The 22,444-nt window shown below is 41.1% G+C and overlaps 1 protein-coding gene across 1 annotated transcript; it reads right to left on the reverse strand.

The window, feature by feature from the left end:
* Nucleotides 1-10,243: 10,243 nt before the first annotated feature.
* LOC132989506 (transmembrane and death domain protein 1-like) lies at nt 10,244-17,879 on the reverse strand. Its single transcript, XM_061057191.1, has 7 exons — nt 17,805-17,879; nt 17,652-17,707; nt 14,800-14,822; nt 14,217-14,408; nt 12,869-12,988; nt 11,899-12,051; nt 10,244-10,552 (listed from the first exon to the last, which is right to left on the reverse strand). Exons 1-7 carry the CDS (start codon nt 17,877-17,879, stop codon nt 10,254-10,256), a joined length of 918 nt encoding a protein of 305 aa, XP_060913174.1. The 3' UTR covers nt 10,244-10,253.
* Between the last annotated feature and the right edge of the window lie 4,565 nt (nt 17,880-22,444).

Genomic DNA, 22,444 nt, shown 5'->3' on the forward strand with positions numbered 1-22,444 from the left:
TTAAATAGCGGCTGTTTGACATTGATCAAGCGATAACAGTTGCCGTTTAGCATATGAATTTTATAGCCCTACATGTGGGGATCTATTGTGCTTCATTAACAAACCACTTTGCATCCTGGGAATCATAAATCTTGATCGTGACGTGTCAGCAAATTGTCTTTGGACAGGGTTTGTTTACAAAGTTGCTGAGGGCAAATCTGACCACCGATAGCTGGTATTAATTAATGTTTCATATTGTCTCATTCCAGTAGTCCACCAGCAATTAAATGCACCAACAATGGAACAGTCTCTGGTAATTAATTATGGCATACAATTATTGAGCCTGCGTGTCTGACTGGAGGTTGGTTAATTATTTATAGTTAAATTAAGTCACAACCCCGTGTCTGATGGAAAATACCGCTCACCCTGCTTACCGTTTTTGTGAGTTCTCTTTAACGGCTTATAAATGTAATAAGTGCTTTCATTTCACGGTGCCATTGTTTCATTCAAATTAATCAGTTTGTTAATTTCATCAAAAGATTTTGACCTTTGTGGGATGATAAGAACTGTGAACAGACTTAGAATTCGAGGCTGTTGAAAAGCTAAGAGATTTCTTTATTTTCTGGCCTTGGCAGTCTGTCCATCCACTTTAGTGAATCTCTCAATGAATACCTCAAGGATTTTTCTATTTTAAATTAAGCACAACTTCCACGTCAACTCATACATGAGATGATAGTTTTTGTTAGTCAAAGGGTAAGGGCGATCCGGTCTCTTAAAGACACCATATTTATTATTATTTCACTTTTCATGTTGTCAGACTGTCAAACCTAATGAGCAGCTTTGCATGATATGCAGCTTTAAAAAACCCTCCTAATTTATATTAAACTGGCATCAGTAAAAGTCTTAGTTCCACCCTCTACCTGAGGCGGTTGGTTTGAGGTGCTGTCTCGTAGGACGCACTCACACTAGGCAATCTCTAAGGTCGTTCACCCTCAAAGTCCAGTTCGTTGGATTAGTGTGAGGGCTCTGATCCGGGCTCAAACCCGGTATACTTCCTTGGCCCTGGCACGCTTAGAAGAGGTTTACTTCTGCTCTGTTCTGGCTGTATCTGATTAAAATGACTCAAAATAAGCCTCAAAGTCAGTAAAGTTGCGGTCATGTTCTCTGTGTTGTTCGCCGATGTCCGGACGCAGACTAGACCCCGCGTCCCTTTTTTAGGTTTTTACATCCCGTCTTGTAAACCAAACACCAAACATCAACAAGTGTTTTATTTTGACGTCATGGACAAGAAGTCACCGTGTTCACTGCTCAGGCCCGGATAGTCCTGGAGCAGTGTGCGTGCAGGCCAGCAGGGGAATGGGGAGGGGGGGGGGGGGGACAATCATGCTTAAGCACTATACGAGCAGCTGGACATAGTGTGAGTGCGCCCTTAAAGGCTTCTCCTCCCCATGCGCCCACTTTCTTCTGAAACATGACTGTGGGTTTCAAAATGAGGATCAGCATTATAGGTCCACTTTAAATGTCCTAAACGTTCTTAGAGGATACATTTTAATATTAATTAAAAAATTGGAAACTGCAACTTCATGGCTCTGCAAAGGCATGTAAGAGCAAGATGTCAATTCTACCAATGTTTTGGAATATATTTGTGTGAATGGAAGGAAGGATTTTATTAAGGTTTCATAGACATGATGGTAAACTAAAGCTTGCAAAGAAAGACAACACTTAGAAAAGATGACACATTCGACCTTCCTTCTGAATATACATGTCATAAAACAAAGATTGATTTGCAGATTTTGTTTTGGACAGAAATGCAAATGAGCGCCATCAGCGGTTTTTTTTTTCTTTCATCCTCCCATCAACTCATTAAACAGAACGGCAGGTACTGTTTGCTCTCCTGTCATCTTATTAGATGAAAACGGCAGCGTGATGACTGCAGATAGCAGCTCCACACTGAGCCGTTCAGTACCAGCGGGGAAATTAGACAAGACAATGCAAAACAACGCAGTGTGGTGCAACGCTGAGGGAACTCATTAGAACAGTACAGCATGGGAGGAAGCCGCATGACGCTCTGCAACATGTCATCAGGGGTGTTGTGAGTGTTATTACACAATCATAATTTGATAGCTGGTGCACAATTACTTCATTAATTTTTAGAAGCTTGCATAATAAAACTAGAGGCTGAAAAGGACACAAATGAGAAAAATGTTGAATGCAGTAAGTGAGTCAGAGCTCATGATTTCAGTTGAATGGTTGAGTTGTATATTTGTGTATCCAATTATCATCTCAGGAGGGGATTGTGATTTCATGTTGGTTAAATTCTACTTCAATACACCCTTCTGCCTCATTAGTTTCACAGAAAGTCTTATTTTGGAGGAATAAACCTCTGAATATACAAGTTACTGGACAGGAGGTAGAATCTGGGTGGCCTTACTGTTTTTTTGCAGCCATGAACCACTAGGTGGCACTGTTGCAAAAATTGAGAGTCCTAGAAATGCGGTCTTATAGCTACAACCCGAATAAACATGAAGAGTTCTCCCACCTTTTCTGTAATGTTTTTTTGTCACTTTTTGTTCACATATAAAACCAACAGATGAACATGTAGAAAAACAAAAAAAGACTTAGGTCTAAGTCCTGGAGAACTAATATCAAAAATCCAAAATAAAGCTGTTGCTTGGGAGCAGTAATTCCAGCAGTTCTCAGTATTAGTAGCTGAATCAATGATCTTTTCTGTAGTCTTTGTCGCTGCATTGAGTCCTGAATAAGGTATATTTTATCCACTTGTCCTCCATCTGTGCTCCTTGCAGTCTCATATGATGTGTCAGTTTTTCCATGATGTAGATTTCCTCTAGTGACTCCACCAAGCTGCAACCTCCGGTGTTGAAAAATGAAGCCAATGCAGAGGTACAAAATCCTGCAGTTTGTCGAGGGGTCCGCTTGAGGCTGGAGTCACATAAATAACACAGAAATGAACAGCATTAATTACGGCCTGGTATAAAAAGTGAAATAGGTCTCATAAGTTATTGTCCTCATGGGCACACAATGTATGGGAGGTTGATTTTTTTTATAACTTATCTGTTTTGATTTTATGAACGAGATGTGTTATCCATAGTTAGGTGCCTAGCTGACATGATTGACTTGGGGGCGCGATGTAACGGTTTGTCAGGAGGCTTAAAACCCGCCTCAGCTCCGGCTCTCAGCCTGTCGTTAGGTCGACTGAAAGTTAGGTTGAGACAGCATTTCCAGCATGGCGGCTGCTGCCTGTGAGCCTCCTGAGCCCCCTGCCGTAACAGATGGCTGACGTCACTCAGGCTTCATCCATTAATATTTACAGTCTATGGTCTCTTCCTGAGTAGGGTTGTTTTTTGGAATTGCGTTCTTTTCTGAAATGTATTTGCAATGTTTTCTGAAAATTGTTATATTATATAATTTTGTTCTTTACGCAGTGTTGTGTATTTTGTGTGAATGTTATTTGATTCATGATATGTAGTTCTTGTGTTCTTTGTAGTCTTCATACATCATAAATATTCTCCATCTACCCAGACAAGATGCCAATGAACACAAGAATATGTGGTGTAAACCCCAGCCACCCTGTATGTAAACATGTTTTTGCAGCAGACGCTTTGGTCTGAAGTGATGTTGGAGTTATGGTGGACTGCCAAAAGACCCATCAGTCACACTTCAGTTGCATCTTAACAGCTTGACAAACTTTATTAATGTCAGGCTTGAAGAATCGACCTGTCACGAGTGTGGTTCAGCTTGACTTTAGAGACACGGAGCGGCTGTGTCTGAGTGTCTACAGACGTCTGTGTGACAGAGCACGCTGAGGCCATTAACCACACACGCATTAGTGAAATTGCCCCCTGCTTCAACTGCGTAATGCATCAGAATCATTAACGCAAACATTTGCAAATTAGCTTTCTAGTGAGCTCTACATGAAAGCACTCCATACAGTTTTTAATTTAATACTCATTAACCTTAGGAAACAAAGGCTACAAATAGAAATCACACATAAAAGGGAAAACCATGGGACGTTTTCAAACGAAGGGGGTTAACTTTAAGGGGTTTTCAGCAGTTCAGTTTGGTTTTCTCTCTTCATGTCATGTGTCCCATGGGTGCAGAAGAAATACACCTGTCTGAAACTCTAAAGTGAGACATCTCCAGGCTATGAAGCGTTCTCCATTGACCTGCACTGCTTGCTTTTGTTTACCTCTCCATCATGAATCCCCTGACATCAGGGAATGAATCTGCTGATTTATTAACTCTTTTTATCCCGAGCTGAATTAATTTAATTAATTGGATAATTACTGCCCCGATTTTTTGCAGCATGCAGCGATATCAGAATTATTTACAGCAGATATTAACGTGATATTAAGTCTTTATTTTTCTACTTTGAGTCATTAGAATACATTAGAAATATAAGTTAGTTTTAGATGCATGCCATTTAAACATCATTTGCTTTATTCTATGCAGTATATTTCCTCTTTCACCTTTGTTTTTTTTGTTTTTTTTTGGGAGGGAGGGTTGCTTTTTATGCCTTTTATTCAAGAGATAGGACAGTGGATAGAGTTTGAAATCAGGGTGAACTCGTGGGAAATTAAATGCAGGAGAGAAAACACACGTCATATTCAAACCTGAGCCATCGGCTTTGCCTCGGTACATGGTGTGCAAGACTAACCGCTAGGCTACCCCCCCTCCCATTTCACATTTCTATTATGTTGAACAGCTAGATGCATGCAAGTGCAAGTACACAATTTTTAGGCTTGTGAAGAATTTTCTTGGGTCTGTTTGTAGAATGGCATGAACCACTCTCTCTTTCTGTGTTTTATTGAAATTAAACCACACTTCTCAGTATTTCCAGCTCTTACAACATACACCAGATGCATTGCAGACATTTAAAACTGCTCAAATATAACTACAATTTTCATTATTAGTGTTCTTTTAATAACTGTTAGACATCTGCTGTAATGACCGGTCCAGGCCACAGGATGGCACTGTGGCTTTATCTGTAAACCCCGCTGAGCAGCTCTTGTCTGATCAGCAGAAAAAAAAAAACTTTGAAGAAGTCTCAGATTCCCCGAAGGAAACCATGAAAGACAAAGTTGTGAGAGCTGTAGCCGAGGCGATTAAACAGAAAGTCTGAGTGTAAAAAGAGCTGGAGTTGTGATCTCGTTTCCCTGTGATCCATATATATTGAGCAAAGGCAGACTGATGGCTGAGCGGGGACTTGCTGCACCTCAGTGGACCTGCAGATGAATGAAGATGCAAATGGTGGGAGGGGGATGTTAAAGCCTTTAGTGACACTAAGAGCACCCCAGAGGTCCCGAGCACCAGAACGCTCAGCCTCTGCACATCAAGGACTCAGCCCCTCTGTCTGAGCGTCCCCCTGGCACGCGTCACATCCCGTCCATCTACATTCTCATCCAGACAAACACTCGACTCCTTATGCCACGCCGAGCCAATGACAAGAGACAGATGTGCCCTCCTCAGAGAATCCACTTTGATAAGCTGCTGCTCCACAAACTACTAAATAACCAGAAGAAAGCAGCAGAATAAAAACCTGAAAGGACCAATTTTACATGAGAATGGGTATGCCTGGAATCCGTATCCTCGCACGTTGGTTTCGCCTTTGCTGTAAATGTCAATTTCATGTCAGATCCTTTCTCTATTCGAGCATGACGCCCGTGATTGCTTCATCCTTTTGCATGAGAAAGGCTCGAAATGACCATTGGACCTATTCTGGAGCTCATTGTCAATGAATGCATCCTTTTGCACACAAAACCATGATCAAGTCCTGCTTTATAGAAAATTCATTTGCGGTGGTGCTGTGCTGTAAGGATGTCAAAATGTTCAATACTTCGGTTCTTTTTGGAACCACATGTTTTATAAAGATACAATATCTAATTGTAATGATCAATAGTATTGAAAAGTACAAGCTTTAAAGAAACTACAGATCTTCAGCCATATTTTTAACCAAACGCTGGTTTGACCCAAAGAGAGAGCACTAATATGTATTTATCCAGTGTGTGTAATTTTGACAGCAGGAGTTTGGCTGTAACTTTCAGTAATTTAAAACAAGACATTGCCCTAAATTGGGTGCCTAGGATTTGTAGTTTTGTTGCCATTTTATTAAACGGGCATCGTTATGGATTGATTTTACTACCACCTTATCTAAGATTATAACTTTGGGTTGTGGCAAGCTTGCCGTGTAGTTTTAAAGTTCTGCAGTTCATCCTCAGAGTGTTTACAGTTTTCTTTATCCAGCTTCGGGTGGGACCTTGGCTATGCTAAGCAGTGTCACAACCACGACGCAGGTCCCGTGTGGCACGCTGTTTCTGTGACTCACTCAGGCATATAGTACTCTGGCTTTCCCCTCCACTGGTTACAGAAACACAGGTGAGCCCACAGCAGGTGAACCTGTCACAGTCAGCACCTGCAGGATCCCAACAGCCAGCAGGGGAAAACTGAAGGACAGAGGAAGTTTAGTTGGGAAGAGTTGTGCCGAGCCACCTGGGAAGTGATGAAGGTGAAACACAGTGTAGTCCTAAAGACACACAGAGGGACTGACAAACTGTTACACAATGTCAGTACAAGGGCTGCACTGGACTCAGATTTCAGTCAGTCGGATTGAAGAATTTGGCTGTTCAACCCAAAGCTTTGACCGTTCCTTTCTTTTTCAGACATCAAGACATTATTAGACTACTCACTTAGTGCTACAAGTCACATCATCACCATCTTTGACTCTTTAATTTCACTGGATGGAGGACTTTTGTTTAAAAAAGGTGGATATCTCAACAGAAAGTTAAACTCCTAATATTAACCATCCATTGGTGTGCACAATGAACATTATTTTAAAGCTATTTTGTTACGCCCCACCCTAAGGCAGCACCAACAGCTATCCACTAATTAACCCTTTAAGGGAAAAAAAGAAACCCCTTTAAAAATAATCAAAATCAAGGAATCTGTTAGAGGACACAAATAACAAATGTAACACTATGCTACAACACAAAATCCCTGTTGAAGAGGCAGCAGTCACCAATCCAAATGCCTTCAAAAGTCAGCACTGGTCCTTTAAGCACTGAGTTATGGTGCACCTCATTGAGCAATCTGTGGCCCTTTCCGAATATCCACAGTTCAGTATGCAGTGCGTACTTTTCAGTAGGGAGTTTCAGTATACTCAACTTTCGTGGTCATTCAGTATGCAGTTTTTTGGGTCCACCTCAGTACACTGAACATTTCAGTATGGATGCTAACTTCTGGGTTTTATGCAGTTTGGATCGGATGCGTGCTTTCAGGAAATGAATTGTATTTTACCACCCACAATGCTGTGCGAAATTAAACGTAAATCGTCACGTCACGTCCGCCTCCAAATCAAAACAAACGAGCGTGGATTAATGTAATCAATTTTTAATCTACATTTAAAGTCCAGACTGAAATCGCTACTTTTAATTAACAACAGAAAATATAACAAATGTCTGCATTATTATAAAACCTTTCCCCCTCTATTTAAATAATGATGTCACTATTTAAATGCGTCTTTATTGGTTTATTTTACTTTACTGTATATTAGTCTTTCATTTGTACTTTTCTTTATGTACTGTATGTTATTTAATCTGTCTTTTACTTGTGATATTGTTTTTTGTTTGCCTGACTGTATGCGCATTACTCTTCTTGAATAAAGCTAAACAAAAAAAAAAACGGGTGGATGCGGCCAGTTCGGGTAACGTAAATGACGTCACTTCCATACTGAATGAATCAGATGAAGTAGGAACAAATATCTGCCTACTGTGCACGCCTACTGAATAGTAGGTACTAAACAGTATACAGCACGGAGAGTAGGTACTGCCTACTGCCTACTGCCTACTGCCTACTGACAGATTGAGTCGGTACTTGGCAAATCGAATACAGCCATAGTCTTCACCTGGGCAGAGCAGGAAACAACATGTCTTCTTCCTGCATCTCCCTCTATCCCACTTTTCAAGCCCAACACAGTTTCTGCAGATGGCTGTTCATCTGCCATCTGGTCCTGTTTGAGGTTTCTTCCTTCTAAAGGAAGTTTTTCCTTGCCACTGTTACTTTGCTAAATGTTGCTTACTGTTGTGTTCATGATGGGTCTTTGTAGATAATATAACCACGAGCTTTTTTAACTACTCTTTTGTAAAGTGTCTTGAGTAGAGCCAGACTTAATAATCGGCCAGCTGATAAAATCGGCCGATATTTTCATGTCCAGTGACTATCGGTATCAGCTTATTTTATCTCGGATATGTCATCATGTTTTAGCGGTGATGAAAGTACATGCGCAGTTACTTTCCATATGTGTTTGATAACTGCATTTGAGGGATCAACGCAATAGATGTGCACAAATATGTCTCTCTAAGATCAAACATAGATCATCGGCCGATATATTGGTATCGTATTTCCCGCCCTTAATATCGACATCGGTATCTGTAAAAAAAATCCATATCAGTCTTGAGATAACATTTGTTATGAATTTGCGCTTTACAAACAAAGATTGGTTGATTGATTGAAGGGACAAACTGCACAGGAACAATTAAAGGCCATAATAAAATAAAAATCATGAGTAAAAATGGTTGAAATTGAAATCTAGACGGGCGCATTGGATTATAAAGTAGACTAGTGTTTTTTTCAAAGTGGGTTCAAGGCTAAAATTTAGTCACTTCAGGGGTCCTTTGTATGAAATAGTCTGAGAACACTTATGTTAGATAATTCGATTCAGATAATTCTAATCTAAAAAAGTATTTAAGTATAATATAGAAGAAAAACTAGAAGTATCAGATTTAATTGGTATTTAGAAATCAAAACTCAGAATAATGCCCTTCCGGCCTCTTAGAGTGTTGAAGTCTCATAGAGTTCTGCTTGGCACTTTAATTTGTTTAAATGTTGATTTATGAACTAATTGTCTGTAATTGCTGCTTAGTGCCACTGTTAATCCAAGCTGTCTGCCTCCTGAAGCACATTAAGCCAGATTTGTATAATGAACTAATTAGTTCAATTATGAAAAAGAAAGTAGGGGTAGCATAAAAACTGTGAACAAGAGCCTAGAAAGTAGTCCCGCGCCATGAAGGCTGTTTTGTGTTGCTATTATAAAGCAAAAATCAGCAGACTATATGAAAAAAAATAAAAAAATTCTCTTTTAGAAATAGCTTGCAGATAACTTGAAACTGTTCTATTGCAGATTCATGCAGTTTGGTCTCAGATGGCGGTTCCCAGGTTTAAGTAGCTGCAGGATCTCAAATGTCACATTTCTTTGGCTGTTAAACAAATCCCCCTTCACACTTACAAAAAAAAATATCCCTGTGTTTCAAATCTGGCTTCTGTCACCCACCAGAAGCTGCCATCATCACCATGAGTGCTCCATTGTCTGCTAGCATTGTCATTGTTATTAGTCTTTTTGGATTGCCTGTGGAGGTATCGGCAGGCTCCGGGGAAGCAGGCGCCAGGCTGGATAATTAGCCGTTCTTCGATGCCAGACGGGCACGTTGCCGTCACTTGGAGGGGGAAATGGAAAGTGGAATCACTATCACAGTAACACCGGAACAACCTTTGGTGTGAGGGCTTGGGTCCAACGCATCTGTCGTACAACTAGTTTATCTACCCGCTGGCACGACAATAACGCTTACCCGTCTAGAGACACACAGCGTGGATAATTAGTTTATCTGAAACTGAATTATTCTTGTCATGTTGTGGTTGTGGTTTTCTGGAGTTAATACCGAGTTTCTGCATCAGTCCCACGAATCAGTGTGAGCAAACTGAGATTTGAAGAATTTGGCATTTTGAAACTTTTTTTTATGGTTTTTTGTGGGGCTTTTTATACCTTTATCTTAGAGACAGGACAGTGGATGGAATCAGAGAGAGAGAGCGAGAGAGTGCAGAAAGATATGTGGGAAAGGAGCCACAGGTTGGATTCAAACCCGGGCTGCCCACTTCTACAACTTAGAGGACTATAGCCTCTGTTCATGGGACGCACAAACCACTAGGTTACCGGCGCCCCGGCATTTTGAAACTTTATCAAACTTGTGAACTTTGCAATAGAAATTATCTGGCAACCTAACTTTTTTAAAGCCTAAAGTTCATGTCATGTTTATTTTATTTACAAGACAATTTAAAACTCAAATATCCAAACAGTGTCCCTCACCAAGTCTGGGGTTGCCTCAGTTTTCACCACATTTTACACCAACAAAAAGAGACCAAAAATGTTTTCTTTAATTTATGGACTTATTTTTACTTTACTTTTTGACTTTAGATTTTTAGACAATTCAAACCTCAAAACTGCCCCTTGTGTCCTCCAAGAAGCTCCCATCATCCAAGATTATATCCCCAACCAAGAGCTCTCTGCTGGAGCTGCTGGTGACCCTGTGTTCACAGCTGGTTTGGTTTCTCCTGGAGATCTGGATCATCATAAAAAGTACAGCGACGCCAGTCAGCAAGGTTCCACCAAAGCCCAGCAGGAGGCCATACAAGAGCGGCAGGGCTACATCCAGAGGTCCTCTCTGGTACAGGGGCACAGGAGCCCGCTCCACAATCAGATCCAGGTCACGCCATGACAGATCCCTCACTGAAACACACACACACACACACACACGCATACATACATCAATACATAGCACCAAACGGGAAAGAAACTATAACTATCTCCAAGGACTGTTGGAGCATTTTTGTCAAGTTTTAGCTTGAATGAAACACCCGAGAGAGTAGGAAACAAACTGGACAGGTGATAATTACATTTTTGAATTTCAAGGTATCCTGGGAAATACTCCTCATACAGTGAGAGTGTTGATGTTGAGAAGTAATGAGTTGGAAGCATGCCCACGGCCACCAAATCTAATCCGGCATCTCATCTAAACACTTAATAGATTCAGGGCTCAGTGAAACATATCATTTGTCATTCAGACAGTCTCCAGAGGGAGAGCCCAAAAACCTCCTCTTGACACCAATATCCAGGGATATTTGAGGTCTATGTACTGCAAAAACATGCCTAAAACGAATTCAATTTGAACTCAATATGTGGCCCAAGATAACGATTTTATCATGAAACGGCAATTGTGCAAAAAGTGATATATTGCAATAAAATCATAAAATGGTACACCCCATCATCTGATTCACTAAAGAATATGAAATGCCCCTGAAATATGTAAGGTGCAGGATTAATGTATTTTTTCTCTGTAATTGGATGTCAGTTTCACCCCTAATATGTTTTCACCGCTGTCTGACATTATCCCATTGTCTTCTTCCTCTTCTTTTATCTCGCTATCTCGATTCTTTAGCCAATAAACTTCTGTTAATTCATAATATAAGTGCCATCGTGAGGAGACGTGAAGTTGTGATGCTGTGAGTCAAATTGATCTGAATTTTTCTTTTTAAGGCTTCTGTACTGGGGCGCTAGTGGCGCATTGGTTAGTGTGCGTGAACCCATGTATGGAGGCTGTTGTCCTCAAGCGGGCGGCCCAGGTTTGAATCCGACCCTTTCCCGCATGCCATTCCCCTCATCTCTCGCTCCCTGATTTCTTACCCTATACACTGTCCTATCTCTACAATAAAGGCACAACACACCCAATAATAAATCTTTAAAAAAAAAATTCTGTACATCTCAAGAGTGTCGATCATTCAGTTGAGATTGTATAATTTTAAATCATGTGGTATCGATAAGGTATCAAGTATCTGAAATTTGACAACCTTAGTACAGAGAGAAAGAACTGGGTGGAGATAGACAAGAAACCAATACAACCACAAATGATCAAAATTAATGTAGCAATGCTAGTAATAGTAAACATTTGATAAAAACTATCTTTTTATTGAACTGGTGAATCTGTACTGATGAATACTTAAGTCTGGGTATCAAACTCGTAAAAAGTGCAATCATAAAATCTCTTTTATTTCAAGTTTGTGAATGAAAAACCTTACCCGTTCTCTTCTTGACCCTCTGGCCTTCAGGCCTTCCATCCTTTGTTTCTGATTGTACAGGTGGGACGTTTAAAGAGCTGACGTATTTGTGATAGTCTTCAACAAAGCGTTTAAGGCTCAAAACTTTGTCCTGGTTGATGTTCTTCCCCACTTCTGTGAACACATGAGCACAGTGACAACCTGTGAGCCTTTCCATGTCATTTGTTGTGCAAAGAATGTCTGCAATCCATCCTATAAAAGGTTGTAATTTGGAATTTAATTGTTGTTTTCTTGCCCTGAACATAATTAGTTCTGGCAGGAGAGCTGCGGTTGTCCTCGGTACGGAAGAAAAGATGCAAGTTTGTACGAATGAGTACATCTTGTCAGAACTGAAAACAAGTGCACGATAATTGCAGCATTCTGCATCCACAGTCTTTCTCTATCAAAGCCGCCGCTGCCCCCCCTCCCCCCTTTATGTCTTATAACTCATCTCTTCCAATCCCCTCCTTGTCTCTTTTTTCCTCCAAAGCTGCTGATGAAAGGAACAGATGGTTTGTTCTGTGGCTTGTGTCAGCTCCACTGAGTCCTCTGTCAGATCATTTACACCTCCTTCTATCCAACGCCACTCGGCTGTGGAGTTGTGCACACACTGGACGGCAACACATGCCAGAGACCGGCAGCGTGCGAAAATATGCCACTTGTGAAGTTCCAATTAAAAAGAATCTGAAAGTAATGAAGCAATTACGCGCTGTTGTTAAAGTCTTGAGGAGGCCTTGTTGACCGAAATAAACCAATTTTTTTTTTGAAAAAACACAGCCATGCGCCCACATGAAGCTTTGTTCCAATTTCTTTTTGTCAAGGGACATGCTGAGATGTCTCAACATCGTGTGCTGCACATAAAAAGTGAACTTTTAGGCCTATTAGATGAGCACAAAGTTGTTCCGTGCTACAGGAGGCACATGTGTTCTGTCTGTCTCAATTTGTCTCTCACCGATTGCGACGTCTGTTCTGCCGATGTGCTGCAAGGCGCGAGAAAGCCTGTCGTAGTAGGTCTGCTCTCCATACCTCAGCAGCCAGTCTGTCAGAGCTGTCCGGCACTGAGCCTCGCTATCTAGTAAACACAAAACATATGGCCGTCACACAGACAGGTCTCTGACAGTCAGCATGCTGCCAGAAACTCCCTGAGCGGAGCTGGACATGTGAGAAACTGACAGCTCTCAGGGAAGACTTAAGTTCTGTCTTACAACAGTATATAGCAAAATGTCTTCAAGTTTACCGTAAAACAAGCCTCACAATTCAAATGTGAGAGAAAGAGAAAGAGGAGATGTCAGTCATCGATTTCAGCGTGCACGCAGGTTCGTACGTTGTTAAGCCTGGCTCACGCTGTGCGATTTCCCCCCCCGATTGTATAAAAGTCGGGGTGGCATGTCAGCTCACACTGCACGACTGAATCGTTTACGACGCCCGGCCAGACCTTATGTGGTCACACTGTACGACCCGATTGTCGGGCACGGCCGGAGAGCTCTCACTGTACGAGTGAAATCGGGACGGAGCGTTGACAATTGTTAATAAAGTTTCATTTGAATACTCCAACAGACGGCGGTCGGTGAAAGAGAAGGAAGTGGAAGTTGTTGTAGGATAGAGGAAAGTTGATTCAATCGTAGATACATGGATACAAGTTTCAGAAAAGTGCTGCACTGATGATCTGTACTAAAAACAAAAAAAAAACCTAAAAAAAAACCCTGGGTTGCGTCCTGCCGCTGGTTGCCATGACTACAGTCCTCCCTTGTCTCTGGTGATTATATTGTAGTCACACACAACTTCTGCCGGACCCTTTTCATGACGTAATCGTCAAGATTTTAAATTCTAAATATCAAACAAGTTTTTGAATAAATCGGGGCTTCCCAGATGATCGCCGGGCAGATCGGTGACGTTTAGATTGGATCTTTGTACCGCTCACACTACAAGTTAATCTGAGCAGATAATCAGTTCCGAGCAGCCTCGAGTCGGGAGCGACCCTGCGATTGTCGGGAAGGAAGAAGCTCAAATCGGTCCGATTATCCCGCAGTGTGAGCCAGGCTTAACAGTAAAAATAAGTTTAACTCAGAAAAGGGAATGCTGGTATAGTCCCTCATCACTTATATTACTTCATGAAGGAATCACTTCAGGGCCGGTGTCAACCAAGGGAATTAAGACAGAGACCAAAAACCTTTTTTAGTGTATTTAAGGCCATATTCTGCAGGTAAAAATACTTTAATGCATTCATTAAACATTATGATATCTTAATTCAAAAGTCCAAAGCTCTAAGATGAGTTTGCTTTCAGGTGAAGATTACTAACCCTCAGTAGAGGAGATGTCTCTCTTGGCTCGAGGTTTGACGTCTAGTTTGTTTTTTTCTGGCGAGAGGTTTTCTAGGTGCTCAAAAATATTCTCCTCCGGGTGAGAGAGAGCGAACAGCAGGTCCTCGCACTCCCTTGGCGTCAGCAGCTCCACTAAACGCTCCAGCTGATGGACGCCGATGTCTTCTGACACTTAAAAAGCAAGAACACACTTCTAAGTTATCCCGGAGAAAAGACCTGTTTAGCAATTAGGGAAAAGAAGTTCAGTTGTCATGTTAAAGCCATGACTACAGCACACTGTTTATAGCGGTTAATGGAGCGTGATGCTGACACTACACACAACATATCTGCACCATTCTTGTGCTCTCAATTAGCAAAGCGGCCTGTGCCACGTGAAGCTGTCATATTTCCCTCCTCAGCTGCAGAGAATAGAAACTGAATAATCAACATTTCACTACAGAGAACAAAGCATTCAGCAAATTTAGTCTCACTGTGAGTTCTTTTTTTTTTCTACAGTTGAATTATTTTTAAACACGCTGGCTGTTGATGAAGCTCCACCTGCTGGAGGAATAATGTCTCTCACCTGTGTCCTCCCCGTGTGTTGAACTCAGAAACAGAAAAATGGAGAAGGGAAATAAAATCAAGACATTCATGTCAGCTAAAGAAGAAGAGGCTAAATACATGCTCTCTAAAGTTTACTTTCAAAACTTATAAATGATCTAGAATCTGTTGAATTGGAAAACGTACAGCATTGTTGATTTTTGTTACAGCCGGTCACCGTGCAAACACTGCCATGAAAAAATCATGTTTGGAAATGCTGATTTGTTTTCTTATTCATAATTAAACTGTTTTCGAAGTAAACGGTAAAATGTCTTTAAATATAAATTCACGTTTGTTTATATTTGATTTAGAATTTACTCTGCTTGAAGCAGCACACCATACTTAAGTATTTGCAATATTATAACATTTAAAGTAAAAGCACAAAAGTACAAAAAAATAAACAGAATACATGTATAATCATTTTTTATGACTTCATGTTTTATTATGAGTTTATTATTATTTTATTTTATATTATTTATTTATGAGTTTTCATCACCTCTCACTGAACAAATGGTTGTTACTCTCACCCCTCATAGTTCATTCTAGAGCAGGCCGTCCATTGGATTAGCTAAACTTTAGCTTACGTTAGCCTGCTAATAACCAGCCTGTATAAAGTTGCCTGCTCATGCTAGTGTAGGCTAACATTGGCTAACGGTAGCCTGCTCACTTTAAAGTAGGCTAACATTAGCCTGCTAATAACCAAGCTGTATGAAGTTGCCTGCTCATACTAGTGTAGGCTAACATTAGCCCGCTCGCTATAGAGTAGGCTAACATAAGCTAACATTAGCCCGCTCGCTATAGAGTAGGCTAACATAAGCTAACATTAGCCTGCTCATACTGTAGAAGGTGATGATAACTAATGTCATATTTTATTTAAAGAATACATAGATTTAAATTGTTTATATTGATTAATCCTCTGATAGCATAACTGGAACACCATTAGTCCAGATTGATCAAATTATGTGATGTATATGTACGGATATGGGATTGTAATATCAGCTGATGTATTTGTCTTTGTGTGTGTGTGTGTGTGTGTGTGTGTGACAGCTGAGTTTATGCAGTGACATACACATCTGGTACAGGTTAACAAGACCACACAACGTCAATGGAGACTCGTCTCAGCTCGACCAGTGTCTTTTCTTAATGTTGTGTTTTTATTATGTTGTCGTGGAGACAAGAAATTGTAATACTGTAGGTATGAAAACAGTAAAACAGTAAAGACTCTTATGTTGGTGTCTTCGCCTTTTGATGTGCACTTCTTGAGAGAAAACGTTCTGGGAGTAGTTGAGATGCATCTCTCTGTAGCACGGAGAAACATGTTTAATGACATGACTGTGTGGGCTACAGTTAGGGCATGTTTTAAATTGTTAATAAGCTTCATTTGCCAAACAGTAAAGGTTGTTTGTGTGGGCTGACTCTCAGACTCTCCATGTTGGCTGATGAAAAAAAAAGAAAGAAAAAGAAATCCTGCTCTGGGGCTGAGAAGCACAGAAAGTTGGGCGTGGGTGGTATAATGGCTCTGTGATGATTTGAGAAGTTGCACTTGTAGGAGAAAAAAAAAAAGGAAATACTGGGCACAAGGTCAGGAGTTTTATTCATATTTGTGAGACTCTCTGCACAGTATCTTATTGACAAAACACATGCATAACACATTCTTTTTTTTTTTTTTTTAGTCGAATAGAAAATACATACAACATTTCACAGAAACTGCATAATTTAAAAAAAATAAAATAACTTTATACAGTTTCCAGCTTTCAAAATGGGGAAAAAATTGAGTTACCTCTTGGGCTTTTGACTCAAATGCCCTCTAGTATCTTGATTGTTAGCTTGTGTTGCCGTATCTCCATGTGTCTTACACTTCACACCACTGAAATCTGGTTTCATACAGATACAGACTCCGGTGGAATGAAGGATAGAACACATGGAATAATCTTGCAGAAAATGCCTGAATCACAAGACACAAAGATACATAATACAGCCGGATGTATTCCCATCCTGAGATTGATTTTGTTGCTTTTATTCACCACTGTATTTCCAAAGCGATGCACCACCATCACAGTGTTTATTTCAGTAAAGTTTTAAGCCTTATTTTCTTGAATTAACTTTCAGGATGGATGCCAGCGCCGGCACCTGGTGCAGAGCGGCCGATTGGGACCGTTTGATTTACGAGGACGCCTCCGAGGTTGAGGGGGAGGCGGTGGGTGCAGCAGGGATGGGATCTTGGCCTCTCCCTTTTTCTCTGGGCTGAAGTTTGAGCCTGAGACTGAGCGAGACCAGGCCTGCCCTGCTCTCTGTGGCTGCAGGCTTTCAGGCTTCTTCTGTTGAAATCCTCAGCTTTGGCACGTTATCACAGGCCTGAGCTGAATGAGAGTTTAGTCATCGGTGATGCAACCCCCCCCACCCCACAAAAACCCCCTCCTCGATCGCACACCGGCTGCCACCAGACACCACACGGCCTGCCTGCTATCTGTCTGCCTCAGAGTCCTGCTGGTAGGGAAACCCAACACTAACCAAACACATCACTCACTCTTCACACCTGAAGCTCTCTGATAGCTGTACTTCTCCTTCTTTCATGCACTTACTTCCACACTTTTTCACTCAACTGCTGCCCTCCTCCGCCCTGGAATCTCTGTTGGTAGTGCTGAATCTTTAAAGAAAAAGCAGCTCCTGATCTTATCGTCTTAATAAATCCCCCACAGCTACTTTTGTGACAGATTATTGGTTGCAGTTGCAGCTCTAAACAAATCTTAACTTCCAACGTATTTGCAACTTTAGATTTCTAGTTTCCTCTGTGCATAGATGAATGTCTTACCTCGCTTAAAATGCATTACTCACCTCATTCGCTCCTTAAGCTCCCCGGTGATTCTGTGAATGCGAAAAACAAAATCAAACTGCAACAAAAACAAACATTCAAAGCAGTCTTCAGAAGGGACTGAATGCACAACTCACAAGGTGCTATCTGTCTTCTCTCTGACTTTTTTCTCTTACCTGATTCAGGTATTGGTGTTTTTTAGAGAACTGCATCGACCAATAAGATTCAAGCACCTGAGTAGGACCTCCCATCTCTCAGACTTAAAATGACGCCACACCCTGCCATGTGGCCGAGGGTTGACTGCGAGGAATAAACAAAAAAAAGGATAGTTAGATAATGAATGCATAAAGTGAAGGTAGTATTCTCAAACCTGCTGTGAACATGCATACATTTATAAAACCATCATCCTGTTCAAAACACTTCAAAGGTTTGAGACACGACTCAAAGGAAGGCATGATCTCGCAAACGAAATGGAATCTAGCATTCCTCTAATAAGGGCCTCTCGTTCATTATTTGATGAGTCTCTGCTGCAATTTGCTCATTTTTTGTCTCGCTCTCCAGAGTAAACCACATTCTTCATTAGGCCAGATTTAAAAGATTTTCACCCATTTAAAAGAAAATATTTGATCATTTTGCAGCTGCAACGAGAATCACATGCCTTTTGCAGACAGTTTAATAGCAAACATTCTTCCTTCTGAGCACCATTAGGTTCTCAGATCCATGTTTTAATCTGTTCTCACAACGCAATTAAGAGAACAACCATCTGCACAATAATTACTGTACTTTTTGGGGCTGAATTAAACCCAAAACACATCCATTAAAAAAAAACATTTTATTAACAAGAAAACTTTGCAGCTCTGTTCCCCTGCTGCAAGTTTATTTATCCTCCTTTAAGCCTCGGATGAAAAATGGGGCGACACCCGACATCCCTCACTGTGAAAGGACAGACTTTTTGAAAAGCATTCCTTCCTTTCACAATGGCAGGATTCTGGGGGGTGGGGGGGGGGGGGGGGTGGGGGGGGGGGGGTGGGGGGGGGGGGTGGATGAGGAGAAACAGCGCAGACACATTCCTGAAGTAGAGAAGCTGCACCAGCCCTCACCTGACGAGATATTTCTCAGGAGAGCACATTCATTTGAGCCCAATCTTCTTTATATGTGGTTTTATTGACAAGGACACCAATATCTTTGAGTTATGAGCCGTTGTTCTCCAGAGACAGACGGAGCTTTACCTCTTAGTTTCAGTGTGAGGCCAGATAGCTGCGGACAGTGCCACTTGTTGGAGGTAATCTTTTGGACCTCTGGAAGGTGACAGGTGAAAAACGAGCCTCTAAAAACACTGTGCTCGAGGCAGCCGTGTGCCCGGCTTACTAACCACCACAGAGAGAGACTTTACAGGAAGGTTTTTATATCTCCACTGGCCATGATACCTCACGCTCTGAACTGACCAAACCGATACACGCGCTGCAACTTACAATGATTATATGTATTATCAATCAATATAGTAATTGTTATCAAGATGAACTGATAAATCCTTTAGTCAGGGGGGTGACCAGGGGGTGGGAAAGGGCCACTCCAAGAAATCCGTAAGCTGCATGTGTGAACACGATCAAACGTTTCCCTTTTGATTTTATTAGCGGTGATGACGAGTTAGATCTTTCTGCATGTAAAGACATTTCATGTAACATTGATATTTAGGCATAAACTGACATCACAGTGTCTGCCTCTGTTGCTTTCTCATCTTCAATATGTTGTAACCATCACACAGTGACTTCCACATCATCCTTTTAACATCACGCCCTTTCCCCACTTTCTACTCCCGGCGTTTCCTGTCTCTCGTCAGCCGTCCTATCTAGTGAAGGCAAAAAGGCCCGAAAATATATCTTTAAAAAAAACAAAAACTTGAACAATTGTTGCTTTTTTTATGCAATCAAATAAAGTCATAGTTAACCCTCTTTCTTCTTTTTCATACTAGACTTTATAACAAACAGAAGTTATCAGTGTGTTTGTCTCTGACAAACATGTACAAGTTCTTTTTCTGGCAAAGCTGCTTCACATGAGATAAAAAGTCCTCTTGTTTTTATAAGCATCTCTTCTTCACACAAAAACAGTTTTTACAAAACATTTTTTTGAATTGAAATCGACAATCCAATTTTGCAACTATGTAAAACATCAGACCCCGATTGACAACAACAACTCCACAAAGTGCGATCGCCTGTTTTTACAAGCTCTGCTGTGTAGTTCAGATGCTGCTGGTTTATGAGTGTGCTCACACCGGATTTGTTCTGACATGAATTCATTTTTTATGTTTCGTACACTTTACGTCCATTAGGGTTTCTGGGTAATAGACTCTTTAATGTCTCTCTGCTTGCTTAATGTTTCAAAGCCGAGTTAGCCTCGAGGGTTCTCTTACTCAGAATAAAACGTGCCGTTCTGAGAATCATCTTTTAGGTTCGTGTTTTGGCAACATAAAAAAAACCTGCATCCTCCCGAACAAACAAGCCAGGTGGCTGTTTAAAAATCACCACGTGTCGGGGTGAGCGCTGACCCCTCACACATGTTTGACGAGGTGCCGTATTTCAGCGTGACACTCCCTGAAGGCAGCACGCAGAGAGAAGGCTCCGTTCAAACACGTCACTGTGAGGAATGTGAGCTTCAGCACAACACTTCACATCAGTAGAGAGCCTCAGTGTGGCACATGCACGTCTTGAGTGTGAAAAGCTTCATTATTGCGCTCCTTCACAGATGCCTGATTGTGATAATATTGTTGTTATAGATTTCAATTATAACCTTATTTCCCCTGTGATTAATTGATTTTAAGCATGGCAGTGTCAGCACATTAGAAAACACCTGATGTGACACAACGTTGACACGGCTTTTCAAAAAGATACATTATTCAGACCTTAGAAGATCATCATTCTAAATAAGATCCTAAACTAGTCGCACCGGTCCACCTGCTGGTGTTTCAGCCTGATTGGTTACCGGCCGGTCCTCTCAAATATTCCTAAATTCTGTGCTCATCAGTCATACGCACAGCAACACAAACACCAATGAGAGAGCCACATAAACACACTCACGCACACAAACACACACACACACACACAAAAGCCATCATGCCTGCAGTGTGGACGCGAGGTGCCCATCAGCAGAGGCTCAAAAGCATTGATCCACACCGGAGGATAAACAAAGACTGTTTCCCTGCACTGTCTCCAGCAGTTGACCGAAAGCACCAGTCTGACCACATCCCCAGGGCTGCGGGAGCACAAACTGTAAAATTATTATCAACTCATATTCCTGTTATAGCTTGCGAGCGTCAGATAAAAATGGTTTGACCGTTCTGCCGGGAGACGCACCACTTTGCAGGAAATGTTAGAGATGAACACATATTGATAATAAACAGATTTAAAACATGACAATAACTCTTTATATCCACAAGCATTGTTCATGGAGGCAGTGAAAAGACAGAGGCAGACTGCAAGCAAAAGCAGAATGAAAGGATCACTAATTGTAGCTGTTTGTTCATAATTCCCTCTGGAGTCAGGGAGAAGGCAGCTGAAGAGAGTAAAGCAGTTTTTCTTTACAGGAGAATTACAGATGGCATGTTACCTGGTGTAAGTTTGAAGATTTTTTTAAATAAACAGCATAATTAACAGTCAGCGTTTAATCTTCAACATAGAATTAAATTGAAATTAAAGAAAGGTAAACAAAAAAAAAAGTATGTTGCTACTTCATAATAAAGTTCTTGAAGGAATCAGGGGAAAACCAGAATCAGGAGGTCAGAAAAACAGAAAGGAGAATCCGCCAAATAAATTAAAAAAAAGTGCATCTCTATCCCAAACGAATTTGAGGTATAAAAGAGAGACAAAGAAATGAGTTGTTAAGATTACAGTTTTAGATTTGGAGCGGTAGTAGCTCAGTCTGTAGGGACTTGGGTTGGGAATCAGAGGGTCGCCAGTTCATCCCAGTACTGAACAAAAGGTGCCATGGCCTTTCCCCGAATACTGCCGAGGTGCCCTTGAGCAAGTGTCTTAATAACAAAACTAGAATTTACCCTCGGGAGGTATGTAAAAAAAAAAAAAGGTCAGACCTTAAAAGAAACAAAAATCGGAATCTGCCAAAAACATTGGAATCTCTTCTCTATCCTGAACACATTTTTAGATGTAAACGAGCAACAAAAAAAAACGAGATGTTAGGATTACACTGTTAAGATTCAGACCCTGGTAGACTTTCTATTCTGCAGTCCATTCAGCCAAACTACAAAAAATGAAACTTTTACTCATGAAGTAGCGAATTTCATCAAAATGTAATCGCTAAGATAAATGGCAGAAATGTTGTGTAGTGTAGGAGTGTATGGTTAATGCAGAAATTTGCATGAATCTACATTAAAATGCAAATGACAGTATGTCAGACTGTAACACTGATTCAGAATAGTGTACACTGACATGCTCAATGTGACATATCACAGCTGCTATACATGCTTATTGTGTGTTCCTGAATATAGCCTAGAACATGCTGCATTATAAATACACATTATTGCATATGTCATCTTCCACCCCCACGCTTTGATACATGTATATCTCAGAACAAATGAACATAATGACCTCGTCTTTGAAGAATAAAACAAAGGCGTGTTTCATGTTTAAATGATGCTATCGGCTTCAGAGGCTTTTTTTTTTCTTTGTTGACATTAATTCCTGTGTGAATGTTTGTGTGTGAGGTTCCCGGGTGTCGGTCGGCCCGGCGTCTGCAGGCCCTGTAGCCTGAGGCCGCCCAGAGGTTGTGTCTCCACCTTGAGACCCCCTCTTCCCTTACTCCCCCC

This window comes from Labrus mixtus, chromosome 15 (assembly GCF_963584025.1).
Source record: "Labrus mixtus chromosome 15, fLabMix1.1, whole genome shotgun sequence".
Lineage (NCBI taxonomy): Eukaryota > Metazoa > Chordata > Actinopteri > Labriformes > Labridae > Labrus > Labrus mixtus.